Genomic DNA, 14,677 nt, shown 5'->3' on the forward strand with positions numbered 1-14,677 from the left:
GTGCCTTTTATACCATGACCATAGTATGGTCGTAGAGTAGAGTAGACCGACCATGAAGTATAGGGTCTACTCCTGCTGCTGCTGCTGCACGATATTGCGAGCTGCGGGCTACTTGTAAATAAAAAATAAAAAATAAATAAAAAAAAAAAAACAACTGAAAATCAAGAAATAAAAGAAACAACAAATATCAGCCGTCTTTTGCAAGCTGTAGTTAACACCGAATCTACCTGTTCAAATGCAAGCTATGATATATATGTATATAAATATATGATACACTGATCCAATGATGATGTGATTTTTTCACAAAGTGTTGGTATTACGACAACACGCTTAAAAAAACGATGACATCTATATAATATATTCATCCAAAACGGTCTGAGTCTGACATATGCGATGCCTGCAGCGAAATATGAATTCATCAATCATTTTATCAAGTTTGAGATATAAATATGCATAAAAACACAAAAGCAAGGCTATTGATCAAGAATAGAGAAGTATTCGTTGATGCATTACACATTTCATGAGAAACTTATAATACCCACTGCAAGGGTGTACAAGCTGAAAGAAAGTAATCGCCAAGTACATAGACACAACACAGTCAATACAAGTCAATGGCGAGAGCTTCCTGACCGCACCCGACTCCAACATCACCTATTCCCCACATCCCCCAGTTCATGATTCCTGCTAGCCAGCCAGTGTTGTATAAAATTTATGACTTGAGCGCATTTCACAAAACATTTGCGCCTTGGAAGCGGCAACAACAGCACAAAAACCCAGCCAGAATCGTGGTAAAGTTTAGTACTTATTTACAGCGGCAGCCTTGGCTGCGGTGGATTACTAGAGGTTTACGGGGCATTGGGGGCTTGAGGCGGGGTGGTGGAACTGTTGCTTGCAATCGGCAGTTTATGTGCTGTTAGCAGCATAACTTGAGGCATAAATAAGGAGACCGAACTATAACTATATATATACCATATACTTATAAGTATATAAAAAAAACTATGTAAGAAAGTATATCTAGTTGGCAAGCTGAGAAGATTTCATTTTAAATTTTTGCTGCTGCACTTATTTTGTAGCCTGTCCATTACATTCTGCTCTAATTGGCTGTCCTCTTGACCCCATGTCTCGAGATCTTTGCTTCATATTTGTTTAGATGGTCCTAGTGAGGGGGAGGGGTAGGTTGAGCAAAAACTTGTCCTCTCCTTAAATGCTAATTAAAAGTTGTTTTTTGTGCAAAAGTTTATCTAGTGCTGTGCGATATGCATATGGCAAATAAACATATACATGGCATACAGAAAAAAGTCTACCAGTATTTAATTCAAAAGCATATGAAAAGTTTATCCTTTTGGACATAGACATACCGAGCATGGGGCAGAAGAACAAGAAGGAAAAGAAGAAGAAGAAGAAGAAGAGCAGCAAACCGGATGGAACAGGACAGAACATGATGTCTCTTAATAACTTTGGGCCCAGGCTTTTTGTTTGGCTGTTTGTCGTTTTTGTGCCGCTTGTTAGCCAAAAATAACCCCTTGGTTCTGAGCTCGTCCTGCGCTCGACTCTCGGCATATAAGCGGCTTGGGCGTGGCACTCAGCCTTTGGCAAACTGCTTTGACACTGTCGGCTTTTGGGTTGTCTCTCTTTCTCTCTCTTTGTCCCTGTCTCTATGTCTGTCTGCTTACGGCTGGGAAATATTTGGCGCAAATTAACTTGTTTCAATTAATAATCCCCCAGCAAATATGTCAACCACATGACCCACCCTAACACCCGATCCTGGTCACTGCTGTTGCTGCTGCTGATGATGCTGCTGCTGCTGCTAAAAGTCAAAAACTATGCAAACTTTTGCCTGACTTTGACATTTATGGTTATGCGGGAATTGGAGTCGGGCGTGGGTCAAAACTTTTTTGTTACCCTATTTGATTTGGTCGATCGCAGAATCCGAAATACGTCCACACGCCGTCGACTTTATAAGGTTTGGGTAAACATGCGTTTAGTTTTCCTTCATTTGTCTAATGAGTCAAGTCCAGGGAGTCCGAAACTTTATCCCCCACGTGCATTTAAGCAATATGCATTTGTTCGACTCAATAAAAAAAAGAAGTATTTTGCCAAGCTTTTAGCTTGAAGTAGGGAAAAATGGGTTTGCAAAAGAAAAAAATTATGTAAAAAAACACTAACTAAGTTGCCAAGTTGTTGGACAATGTGACGTTGCCTTATGGCCGCTCTGGTGCCATCTTTTTGGTTTAATCCAATTTATTTTGCTCAGAAAACTTTTGCGCCAAGCAACTTAAAAGTTTTGCGCTTAAATAGCGTCAACTCTAAAAATATAAAAAACAAAATGAGAAGGAAATGGGAAAGGAAATGCAAACAAATACAAAAACACAGAAACACAAAAACAAAAGTATGAAAATGACTTTACTCGGACTCTTGTAACTGTTTAAGTCAATCCTATATCAGAGCGTGTGCTAAAAATTAAATAAATTGCACATTTTGACACATTTTGCTGTGTTGACTTATTCGCCTTCTCTTCAGCATCCTTGTTAGCCGTTATCCCTAGAGCCTGTTGTCGTCGTCGTCGTCGTCGTCGGCGTCGTTCTACTTCTGCTCCTTTTCCTGCTCCTGCTGAACCTTGACGACAACACGAAGCAGCTATAAAATAGTTTTTGTCGCTAACGCATGCCGCATAGCAATTTTCTTGGCTGCGTCTCCAAGCCTTGCCACCCCCTCTATGCTACACGCTAGCTTTATTTATTTGTTTAGAATTTTTCGCACGCCTTACGGAACCCTTTTTGAAGACCTTCTCTCTTTCGCTCTCGCTCTCGGTCTCGGTCTCGTTCTGGGTTTAGGTCACTTTGTCGTCGCACAAAACGAAACCTAATAAAGTTGTCAAAAAATTGTTTAAGCATAATGATATGCTTTTTGGCCAAAAGTGTTGTAATCCTTTTGCGGCATAACCCGTTTAATATGTATTGAAATTCACAAAGGGCAACCCACATTAAGTGGCCTTGGGTTTCGAGTTTCACTGATAAGTTTGATAAGTTACCAAGTTTAACAACGGTTGACGGCACAAATTGGCCCAGCATAAGGCGCACAGACCTCGGCAGCAGCAACAGCAACAGCAGCAGCAACAGCAACAGCATCATCATCAGCAGCAGCAGCAGCAAAAAGATAACCGCATTTGAGAAAAGTCAAATATGCAAAAGTCAAATGCGTTTCCCACCCTCCTCGATATGGGAATGTTTGCTGTTGTCTATAGTCTGTTGTCTGCTGATGGTCATGCCAGCAATCATGTTACAAATTTCCAGTCCGGGTCAACTGCAAACAGTGCCAAACCGAGTCAAGTCGTTTGATGGGCGCAGCTGCAACTACAATTTGTATACATGTGTAGCGGGTGACGGCGATGCTGTCTCTCTCTCTCTCTCTCTCTCACTCTCTCTGTGTCTCTGTCTTTGTTCTGGGACTCTTCTGCTGTACAATGTACGTGCTTGAGCGCGGGGCTTTTTTTGTTTTTGTATGTTAACAGCAATTGGAAAAATGTTGCATGAAGTCAAGTCCGCCGACCGGCTGGTTTCTTGTTTGTTCCATGACCTCTGCTAGCGATTAATAAAAAATTTTTTACCTTAAGTGATGAATGTGCAACATGGCTTCGACTTTAAACGGAGCGTTGCACGCTACTGGACAATGATAACAAGAGTAACTGGTCAAAAGCTCAGCGGAGTTGTACTAACTCCTTTGGATGTCCAGATATAGATAGAAATAGTAGTGGGCTATCATATTTGCAATTGATATATTGAAAATGCAGTGTCTGACAAGCGAGCGATTTCTGGGCAACAACTGCCACATTTATCGAGATGCCTTTCTTTTTTGGGAATACGTGATGCGATTCCGGAAAAGACAACTACATTCTGAAAATAAAACTAACTTTTATCAAATAAATATATCATGTTTTATATGCTTACGAGTATATAATAAAATGAGGCACTGAAAGCTAGTTTCCTAATATTTTACATATTTCATATAATTTTAGTTTGAAGAAGTTATAAAAGAAGATAAGACTGACCTCCACTGCGCAATGCAATATTCAGAACCCAGTTGTAAGTTCAGTTATTTTTTCATTGTGAACAATTATTTTTGATAAAGGTCAGCAAATAATTAACTTCTCTCAGAAATAAAAAGTGTTTTTGATTGGTTTCTTATGCTCTGAAGCAAGTAGCTAAGAATGTTTGTGAGGCCGGCCACGGGTTAATTCCCATTGGGGTGCTCCCAACTGCATCCGTTTTACTTGTTTCAGTTTTTTTTTTTTTAAATTGTTTGTGTGTGTGTGTATGTGTGTGAGAGTGTGCCACAGAGGCAACCGTTTGACCATTTGTTTCAGTTGCCGACTGGCTGTTGGTTGTCAGGGTGGATGGGGTGGGGGAATAGATGGTTGGAGGGCCTGGTTTGCTTCCTTTTCATTTTTCCATGTCATGTGTCAGCGTCTCGTTGGACGCTTCCGCCTAGCGGCAATCACAGACGATGCACGCTGGTCGTCGTTGTATGCAAATGTGAGTATAAATGGATAGCTCCATCATCGCAATTCATGCCACTGCCAGTGCCATGGCCACGACTGCTGTTACAGTTGCCTGTGGTGCAGCTGCAACTCGCACTCGCAATTGTATTTGGGCATTTTGGGTGCTGAAGTAAGTAGCAGCCACAGTAGCAGTCGCAGTTGTAGTTGGTTGCCAACCGCGAAGAGACTGTTGCAACAATTGTGTTTGTGTGACTTCCATTTGGTGCCCCGTTTAACAATCCAACTGCAACCATCCTTCAGCAAAGCCAGACCCTATCTCTTCTATACATATTTTTTGGCTTCTGTGCTGCCTGCAATTTGGGCAACGGCTGAAATTATGCAAAACGGAAAAAATGGCATGCGAACTTGGCATAAATCAATAGAAAATTTATACGTTTCCACAAAAGCGAACAGTTTTGGACTGCAGCGAGTCTTGCAAACTGGTTGCAACTGAGATCATATTTCGCCTGATTTTCAAAGTGACATTTTTCATTTTTGTTTTTTTGTGATTTTGTTATACATGCTACTTGTAATTTCTGACAGCTCAGATTTAAGGCACTTGATAGTCGATTTGTTTCGAATGTTAAGAAATTCTGGATTGAGACATTTTCAGGGTGCCAAAATTTGAAGAGGTTCCAGAAACGTAGTAAAAAGAAATATCTAATATTAATTTGCCTTAGCATAGTTAAGTGTAAGCTAAAAACAATGTGCATGATTGGTAAACATTGATAAGTAATCATCCAAGTACTTAACTCGAGCCTCTGCTAATGAGTTATGATGCCAACAATTTGTTAAGATAACGCGTGGACATATTCATAGCCAAACATCAGGAGTCAACCGTCATAGCACACACATATATGGACATGAATGTAAATACGAATAGCTTGGAGCTTGGTTAATTATTATGTAACTGCATTGGGTTTTTGACAGATGACAAATTGTCCTGCCCTTGTTGTTATCGTGTCATAAATAAACACACATACCGCACACATATGCATTTCTGATTACGACTTGTGGCAATGCCAAGTATTTTTGACACAACATTAGGGCCACGCCCACGGGCGGCGAGGCGCCACCTAACAAATAAACAGCCCTTAAGTTAAACTTTTTGATATAAGCTCCGAAAAATTACCCAACACTTTGCCATAGGTCATTTATCATTAAAAATAACCACACGGCAAGACTGCGTAATTATTGGCTTTGGCTTCTGCGGCGGCGGCGAAGCGAACCAGGCCAAAAGAAACTGGCTAGAACTCAGCTGAATGATTGAATGTGTTTCATCAAATATGTAATATGAATTATAATTTGTACATATTCGCGTCTGCGGCTGCCTCATTTAACCCATGCCACCACTACCATCGCCACCATACCCATATCGGGTGTAACGGCAAATATCGCGTGTCTAAAGAAAATCCAACATTTTGTTGCGCCACAGAACGACAGTGGCAGCAATCAACGACGAGCGACGAGCGATGAGAGACGAGCGAGCGACAACAAAATGAGCTATAGAGCGCGCGTCTGAAGTGCCGATTTGAGGTTTGACTTATAAGGGCAATATATACCCACACACACACACACACACACACACGCTCCGAGTTCGTATCTAGCTAGGCATATGATTTTCTACTCATATCTACACTTGCAGGAAAACGCTGTACTAAATTTGAGTTCCTCTAGAAAATAAATATTTATTATTGTTAAATAAATATAAAAATAAATAAATAAAATAAATGTAATGTATTGTTCTTAAGATTTTAGCCGATTCAGGTACATTTTAAGATGATATCTAGAGGTTATTAAATTGGAAACTTAATGCTTTAATTACTCCAATTAATCAAAAACTTCATTGGCTTAATATCTAAGGCTGAATGAGTGGTGCATTTTATAATTTTGGGATTTCATAGAACGTTCCTGAAATCTGAATGTAGTTATTTTTGTAGCTTCTCAACGCTTGGTGAGTTTATGCGAGTGAACTATTTGTGTGTTTTTCTTTTTTAGTGCACTTATGTGTGCTCTAAAGTGAGATTTCACACTCAAACACACTCATCGCCAAAGAATTGGGGCATAACGCACTCAGCGCAGCATAAATTAAAATTTTGTTGTGCCTCAGTTCGCAGCTCGCAGCTCGCAGCTCGAAGTTCTCAACTCTCCACCAATTCACAGGTCCGATTCTGCCGTGTGGCAAGTGAAACACGCAAGGAACGACGCAACAGAGTGCGAGCGGGATGGGCACAGCCGGAGCTGGAAGTGTGTGTAAAAATACTCCAAATTTTATTGCCCTACTCAAGTCACGTTATGATTATGATTCGCTAGCCAAACAATCCCGAGTGCCCCAGTGGAGGAGCTAACGGTATTCATTTGCTAATCAAAACAAATGAAAACAACATGAATTATGGCCAAAAGGAAGCAGCGGCTAATAAGGGTTAAAGCCGCAGAGTTTAACATCAAACATTTCCAAAAAAAAGCATTACCCCCACATGTGGCACTCTATATTATATATGTGTGTGTGTGTTTGTGTGCGTGTGCCACAATTTTAATGGAATCCTTCAAATGTGGTTTCAGCTCCACATACATAGAAAATATATTCTCGACTCTGCGACATGCGTAATTAGAATATACGGCGCTGAGTTTTTAGCTGCCGGACCGGACTTCAACCTATTCGGGTGGGGCTGAAACTATTTAGACGGCAACGCTCTTTGCCATTTTCAAGCTCGGCTGTTTGATAATTAATGAAGTCATAGTACGGCGTATGTCTAAAGTTAAATTCTGTGCTATCACGCAATTGTTTGACAGAAAGGACCGCGACGCGGTTTGTGTCTACGCTAACACCATGTGACTGCTGTGTGCCACGCCCACATTTTCGCAACTTTTTATGTAATCGTAAAAATATTTTTATGATTTCATAATTTTACAGTTTTTGGTTGCAGAGAGTCAGTTGTTTATGACATCCGGCATCCCCCATAACGTGCTCAATTTTGCGGCTCTTTATACCCTCTATGGCCATAAAATATATAGACGGGTAGCATGACATGTGTACTCGTAGGACTAGCGTAACCATTAATTTAATATATAATAAAATCGGAAAACATTTTTAAATGAGCATCTACAATTTTATTTTTCTAGGTATAAGATATAATTTTCAACTTGACAGATTGGTTTTGGTTTTCCTTTTTATTTTGACGAAACTTGCATTATTTAATCTATTTTAATTGCGTATAAATCGATAATAAATGTGGCACCCACATTTCAAACTCAGATACCGTAGACCTTTTGTTCTCTGTATGTGTTATAAATTGTGAAATTGAATTGCAAAAATTAAATAAGAAAATATTTGTAAGCTTCTGCAATTTGTTTAATTGTCCCAAAGGCAGGATATATGTAAGTCTGCCCTGCACATGACGCTTACCTTTTTTTTGTTGCTGCTGTTTGTTTTAGACGCGGGCTTGATTATTTTTGTTTTTTTGTACGGCTGGTAGCATTCTGAGTTCTACAAGTTGCCGATTCGAGGCACACGAAGGCACAGTCAGTAGAGCTCACTAGCTTATCTCAGCCTTGACTCACAATGCCAGCATGTATTTCAAAAATTTATGCAAAATCATATTTTTCAAACGCAACGAAAGAAAAGAGGGAAAGAGAAAAAGTTGCTGTGTTGTACACGGCAAACCAAAATGGAATCACAGCGGGGCAGCTTCTATTTTGCTTTTATTTAAACAAGGCGCCCACCGGGCCAACAACTCGTCGGCTCGGTTGGGGGTACAACAAAAACAGCGCATCGCTGTGTATTTGTTCAAGGCCTGGTCTACCTCATAGAGAATATATACCAGCAACAGCAATAGCAACAGCAACAGCGACAACGTTAAAAGCTGTAACAGGGACAGAAAGGACAACGCGTGCACAGCTTGAAAAATGTTTGTTGTCAACATTTTGAGTTTGCATCGTTAGCTTAAAAGTGTGTACAATGGGCAAAAATCGATAAATGAGACAATGTCCGTGATTTTGGCACACAAGCAACTTTCATTCGGAACCACAAAAATATACATATATATATATATATATATATATATATATATATAATGTGCAGGCAAACGGTTATTTAAATGTGGCTGTGATTTGAAAAAATACCGCAACTATTTGAATCAATATTATTAATTCTATTCGTTGCCAAAAATTTAAGTTTATATTTTGAGAAATGCTTTCAATAAGTAGGCCAACATTTATTTTGATGTGGGTATGATTTGAATAAATTGAGCATATTTTCTGGATTTATCTATGCAATTAGTATGCATGTTTGTCAAATAAATCAACGAATGCAAACGTATCCTACTTAAATTTACGTTCGTGCCAAGTTTTATCATCAATAATGCTGTGTGAAAAGTTTTTTTTTTATCAGCGTCTATTTTATTTTTTATTTGCGTATTATCTACATTCATTCTACTTATTTTAAATTTTTCTTTCCATTAAGAAAGTTAAATTTAATAAAATAGTCGCTATAAACTGACACTTATAAATATATATATATATATACATATATATATATTTGTGAATATATGTATATCAATATGTCAGCTTATAAATCGATTGTTTTGTGTATTATCTCAAGTTTAAAATAACCATTTATTTTGTCGTTCCTGGTATCGATTTGGCATAACAAGTTTTATAACAACTCCCTGTGCCTCGAAGCACACGAAATTGAAATGCAAATAAATAAAAGTATCACCTACAAAGTTCTCCAACTCATCCACGGAACTCCTCTGTCTGCACAGACCCACTCGAGCTTCAATTCGCTTTGCGTTTGGCACACCCACGTACAGATATCAGCACCCGTACACACACCCGCGTACCAGTTATGCCAAAGTTACGCCAAACTCTTGCAATTAAACTGTCAGACTTATGAATTCATTAAATATTTAAACTGTAGATTTTGAATAATTAAAATTCCATTTATAGACGTTCATTTACATAAATGTGTATATAAATAATTGTATATATATATATATACAATTCCTACTCCTGCCACTACAAATCTCAAGCTATAAATCTGCTATTAATTAAAAGGCCCGTGCCGCATGGACACGGTAAAGCAGCCTTCCGGGGCGTATACGTAATGGCAACATAACTTAATTACAAAAACATAACCAAAATCCAATTGCAAATCGCTTCTGTTGCTGTCGGATTCGTATTATTTTTTTTTTTGTTTGGTACCCTTAAACTTTTTCCATCGAACCGTTGTCTGGCATTCGGAGTAATGTTTGAAATTTATGCAAATCACAGCGCTTAAGGTGAAGCGAACCGTGCTGTATGTAGTGCTCGGCTTTTGTTGTCGCACAATGAATGGGTTTTGTTTTTTCTTTTTTTTTGTTATAGCACTCACTCACCTGGATCATCGTCATCGTCCCAATCTATTTGACCGGAAGTTATATTGATATGCGCCGCGACTACGAGCAATGTGAATAACGCCAAATAGCGTTGCCAGATGGCGCTGCAACCGTGATAAGTTGTTGTTGCTGTTCGTGTTGCTGCTGCCGTTGTTACGTGCATTGTGGAAGTCCTTGCAGTGCGGAAGCGCGTACTCGTTCTAGTTCTAGTCGCAGCCTTGAGTTTCAGCAAATCCATTCTGTTAAATATTTAAATTTCAACTTGTCTTTATTTGCTCGCCTATTCGTTATGCGTTATTTGTTATTCGCTATTCGTTTCTGTTGCAGTAGTTTTTAATTTTAGACACACGCGCACTTAACTCACATATAGAGCATGCACACACACACACACTCACTTATACACACATATACACGTACACACACAGCCACACTCACAGACCGAGCAACAAAGCAACGAGCGCGCGCGTGAAAACAAAAGTGGCGCCTTTGGGGCAGAACGACTCTTGGCTCAGTGTTTGGTCGTGTTGCAGTTGCAGCTGAGGCTGTGGCTGTTGCAGCCGCAGCCCTTCTTGGCCTTAAACATTCGCGCTGGCACTAATGAAGCAAAATGAGCAAATATTTCTTAAAATTCGCGTGCCTGCCTTCTACTCTCTCTCTCTCTCTCTCTCTCTATAGCTATCTCACTCGTTCGGTATGGCTTTTTTGCTGAAACAACAACTAATTAAGTTGTTTCATGTACAGTAGTTTTTGCCTTGAGCATAACTCTTATGCTTATGCAGTTGCCACCGACGCCGCAGCAGTGTATTGAAGTGTGAGTCGTGGTGGGCAAATTGTTGCATTGTTCAGTCGAACTGTTACTGTTACTGTTGCAAGCAAGTAATCCTGCCACTGCCTGCTGCAAAGAGAGTGATGAGAAAAATACGAGTTAATTATGATTTGTTTTTATATGCAGCATAGAGAAAAACTAAGCCAAAAGTAAAACGAAACGAAACGAAACCAAATAAAAACATTCTTAAGTGCATTAGCAAACTAACAACTTGCCAGGTAAACACATTTTATTCAGTATACGTTCATGTTGTAAAACTAAAACTTAAACTAAAACCCCCTCAGGTGAATACATCAGTATTCTGTTAGAGCATTTAATGATATGTTTGATGTAGATGTGTTTTATTTTATTTTAAAATGGGGAGTAATTTGCATTTAACGCACTTAATCAGTTGTAAGCTAATTTGAAGAGAGAAAATAAAACAGATGTATACGGCTTATAGAGATATTAATTAATGTATTTAATACTCTTGTAGCAATTAAATTTGAAATATGTTTTACTATCATTAAAACAAATTTGACTTTTATTGTACATAGCCTCAAAGTCTGCTTGCAAAATCAGCTTAGCTTCTTGTGCAAATCATCGCCCTAATCAGCTTGCCTTCCTCAGCAGTATATAAGTATATTTATTTTATGAGCTCATATGCCTTTTTTACTGTCTGACAGCTATCGTGCCAAGCAGGAATAACACCTTGAAATAATAGATAGATACTTATGGAAGCCAAAGGATCTAAGACCCTTTAAGTTGGCATACACTTGACTGCTATCATTATAAAGCTCTTCGTAATTGCATACTGAACCACTTAGTAAAGAAACGAATAAAAGTTTCACTTTCCAAAGCACGAGTGATACCCAACGAGGGCTCTCTCTTGCTCTGCAAAGTAGACCCTTCCTCAGTGCTTGCAGCGAAGGGGTTGCCTACTTTTTGGGGTGCCATATGTACACCCCAACGCCCACTATGCGCAGCGACTAATTTGCTGTAGTTTGACTGCTCTCTGACGCTGCCTGCCTTATTATGCGCACTTCAAACTTTACACAACGAGGCAGAGGCAGAGACAGAGGCGGAGGTAGAAGCAACTCCAACTACAACCACAACAACAATAACAACTTGGCTCGGAATCCGCCACATTGTTGTTCATTTTTGGCAAGCTTCGCACGCCCCATTTGCCCCCTCAGCCCGTAGCCAGCCTGATTTTTAATGCAGGCAGCCACTCACTCAAATTTTGGAGTGCGCCAATGCCGCTGCACCAAAATGTTGTATAGTTTTCGTTTAATTTGATGGCATTGTTCTTGTTTTTGTTGTTCCCTTTGCCGCGAGCGAAACTGTGTCGCTAAAGTTTTTTGGCGGTAGTTGGGGCAGTGAACAAGCAAAAAAAAAAGAAGAAGAAAAAAATAACACTCTGGAAAAAATGGTGGAAAAAGTTGTCTCCCGAAATCAGCGCCACTTTTGCCACAGACATTAAGCGTTGCATGCAAAATTACCAACGAGTGGTTTGTATTTCCACTCTGATTGTTGTTTAACATGGTTACATTGTCCTTGCAACTGAATCCTGTTCGGCATTTATTTTAGTTGTAGTTGCAACGGTGGTGCATCCATGTGGCCACTACAGCTGCAGTTGCTCTGGCACCGGTTTTAGCCATTGCCTCCTGGCTGTGGTTATGCATCATATCATGCTCTAGTTGCAGAACTTTTGCTGTTTCGTTTTTATTTATTTTCAGTTTTTTTCCATTTACTTCGCTTTTGTAGAATTTTTTATCGCTTTATTTATATGCATATGGGACAAGTGGCATAAAAAAATGCAACTAACAGCTAAATATACATAAATTTGTTTTTATGAACAACATAAACTTTTTACATAAAAATATAAAAAAAAACCCACAAAAAAAAAAACCAAATATTGTAAAAAACAAAATGCAGGTGCAGCTGCAGCAACAACTAATTTGTGTTTAGACAAAGCCAAACGAACCGAGCAAAGTTTTGTAGCTTAACACTCGACCGCAAGAGCATGCAGCAGGATGCCGCATGCATCATGTAGCATGCTACACATGTAACTAGTTGCAGGTTTACTTCATCAACATTTCACGCTCGACTTGGCCATGCCGAGACTAGACCAGAAACGAGACTACAAGGAACGAGTGCGATGCCAGCCAGCTACGCAGTAAAAATATATGCCCCATGCCAAGTGGCACTCTTTCTTGGCAAACTGTTTGCCACACCTGGCCAAAACTGTGCCCTCAGCAGCAACAGCACCAGCAAAATAAACTCTACTGAACTGTACAAAATCAACTGGCGACCCAAAAGCGCACACAATCCCATTGCACGTGGTCCAAAAAAGTTTGCAATCAACTTTTCTTGGTTTTTTTTTTTTTTTTTTTTGCTCCGGAACACCACAAATACTTAGGAAACATATTGAGTGGATGGGGGTGACATTATTCTATCAACCTGAGCAATGGACTAAGTCCAAATAATGTGAGTCATCGATAAAATGAACTCGAGCTTATAAGTCAAATTTTCGTTCTAAATAGACTGGTCTTACCTTGTAAGGATATATAGATCTATTTGCATATATATTGAGAAATGTCCTATTATTTATAGGAACTACTTTGGGGCAGCTGCTAAACAGTTTTCATTAATTAAACGTCGGTTATCACTTAAATAGATCTAACAGTTCTGAATAGTGGGTGTCGAGTTAGGTTTTGCTACCTGTGCTTGCTTTGGAGTAAGCAAGTAAGCAAGCCTGGCCATTTCCAGCCGCACCATCGTCTGCCTTGGTTCTTTGATGGCACGTGCACATAAATATACATATACATACACATATACATACATATACACAGTCATATAAATAAATATATGTGAGTGCTCATGTGCGTGTGTGTGAACCTTGGTCAACAGTCGCCGTAGCCCAGTTTCCATTTCGTGATGCTATTTTGCCAGCAAGTTAAAGTGTTTCGCTACGCACTCCAATAAAAACATCTACACGCACACACCCACTCACACACCCACGCACATACACATACTGGCACACATACGTACAATACACATACACAAGCATATCCGCAGAGGGGCAAGTTGAATCGTTTGAGGGCTGCCACGTTGTGTTGTGTGCCAGTTTCGTGACGAGCAACTCTTGCGTTACGCATACGCTGTGTGGGCCCGCTGACGATGGTGGCACGGACTGCCAGACAGCCGGAGTGTGTAGTGGAAGTGGAGTGGCGTGTCGTGGATTCCGGAGTGGCGTACTCTTGGACATTTATTATGTTTATCTAGCATTCAATTTGGCTGTGGCAACCTGTTTACCAGCATTTGCATCAATGTTTGCTGCTCGTCTATGCGCCGTGTGCCATATGTTTTAAGTGTTTGACAGCTGAATGCCAAGTAGCTCTCTCTCTCTCTCTCTCTCTGTCCACCTCTCTCTCTCTCTCATTCTGTGTGTATGTATATGTATCTGCAGCAGCTGTCAAGTTCAATAAAATGGCCAACGCTGAGTTGAACCGTGAGATTCGCAGCCTGTGTCTATATATATTAAGCCATTAGTAACACTCCACTGGCTACATGGGTTTTAATAAATATTCATTGCATTAATTCAATGCTAATTAAAAACCGATAACAAATCCAATCGTGCACACGGCAAGACCCCATCTCAGAGACCGTCCTGAACAAGTGCGTAGGTATTTTGTATATTCCCAAAATTATTTTCAAGTTGCTAAAAATAGCTCATACCACTGGCAGCGTTGCCTTAAGGATTCGCACGGTGTCAGAGCAAAATATGTCAATGTTACTTAAATTTAAACATTAACATTTAAAAAACGCTCCGACTCCTGCTCCGGTGTCAATGGTGTTGCCTGCGTCAGGTAATTGCCGTCAGATTCTTGTTGCCTTTAGAGTCCTTGTTGTGCAGGACAATTTGAAAATGTGCGACTGTCTTCAAGGATGGCATTT

The 14,677-nt window shown here is 39.8% G+C and overlaps 1 protein-coding gene across 1 annotated transcript in view; it reads right to left on the reverse strand.

The window, feature by feature from the left end:
- Positions 1-14,677, reverse strand: part of LOC6569654 — a 91,560-nt gene that overhangs the window by 61,506 nt on the left and 15,377 nt on the right. The window contains exon 2 of the mRNA XM_032741671.1: positions 9,913-10,807. Coding sequence (XP_032597562.1) covers positions 9,913-10,150 — 238 coding nt within the window. The 5' untranslated portion in view covers positions 10,151-10,807. The remainder of the gene's footprint in view (positions 1-9,912; positions 10,808-14,677) is intronic.

Source organism: Drosophila grimshawi, unplaced genomic scaffold (assembly GCF_018153295.1).
Source record: "Drosophila grimshawi isolate 15287-2541.00 unplaced genomic scaffold, ASM1815329v1 contig_311, whole genome shotgun sequence".
Taxonomy (NCBI): domain Eukaryota; kingdom Metazoa; phylum Arthropoda; class Insecta; order Diptera; family Drosophilidae; genus Drosophila; species Drosophila grimshawi.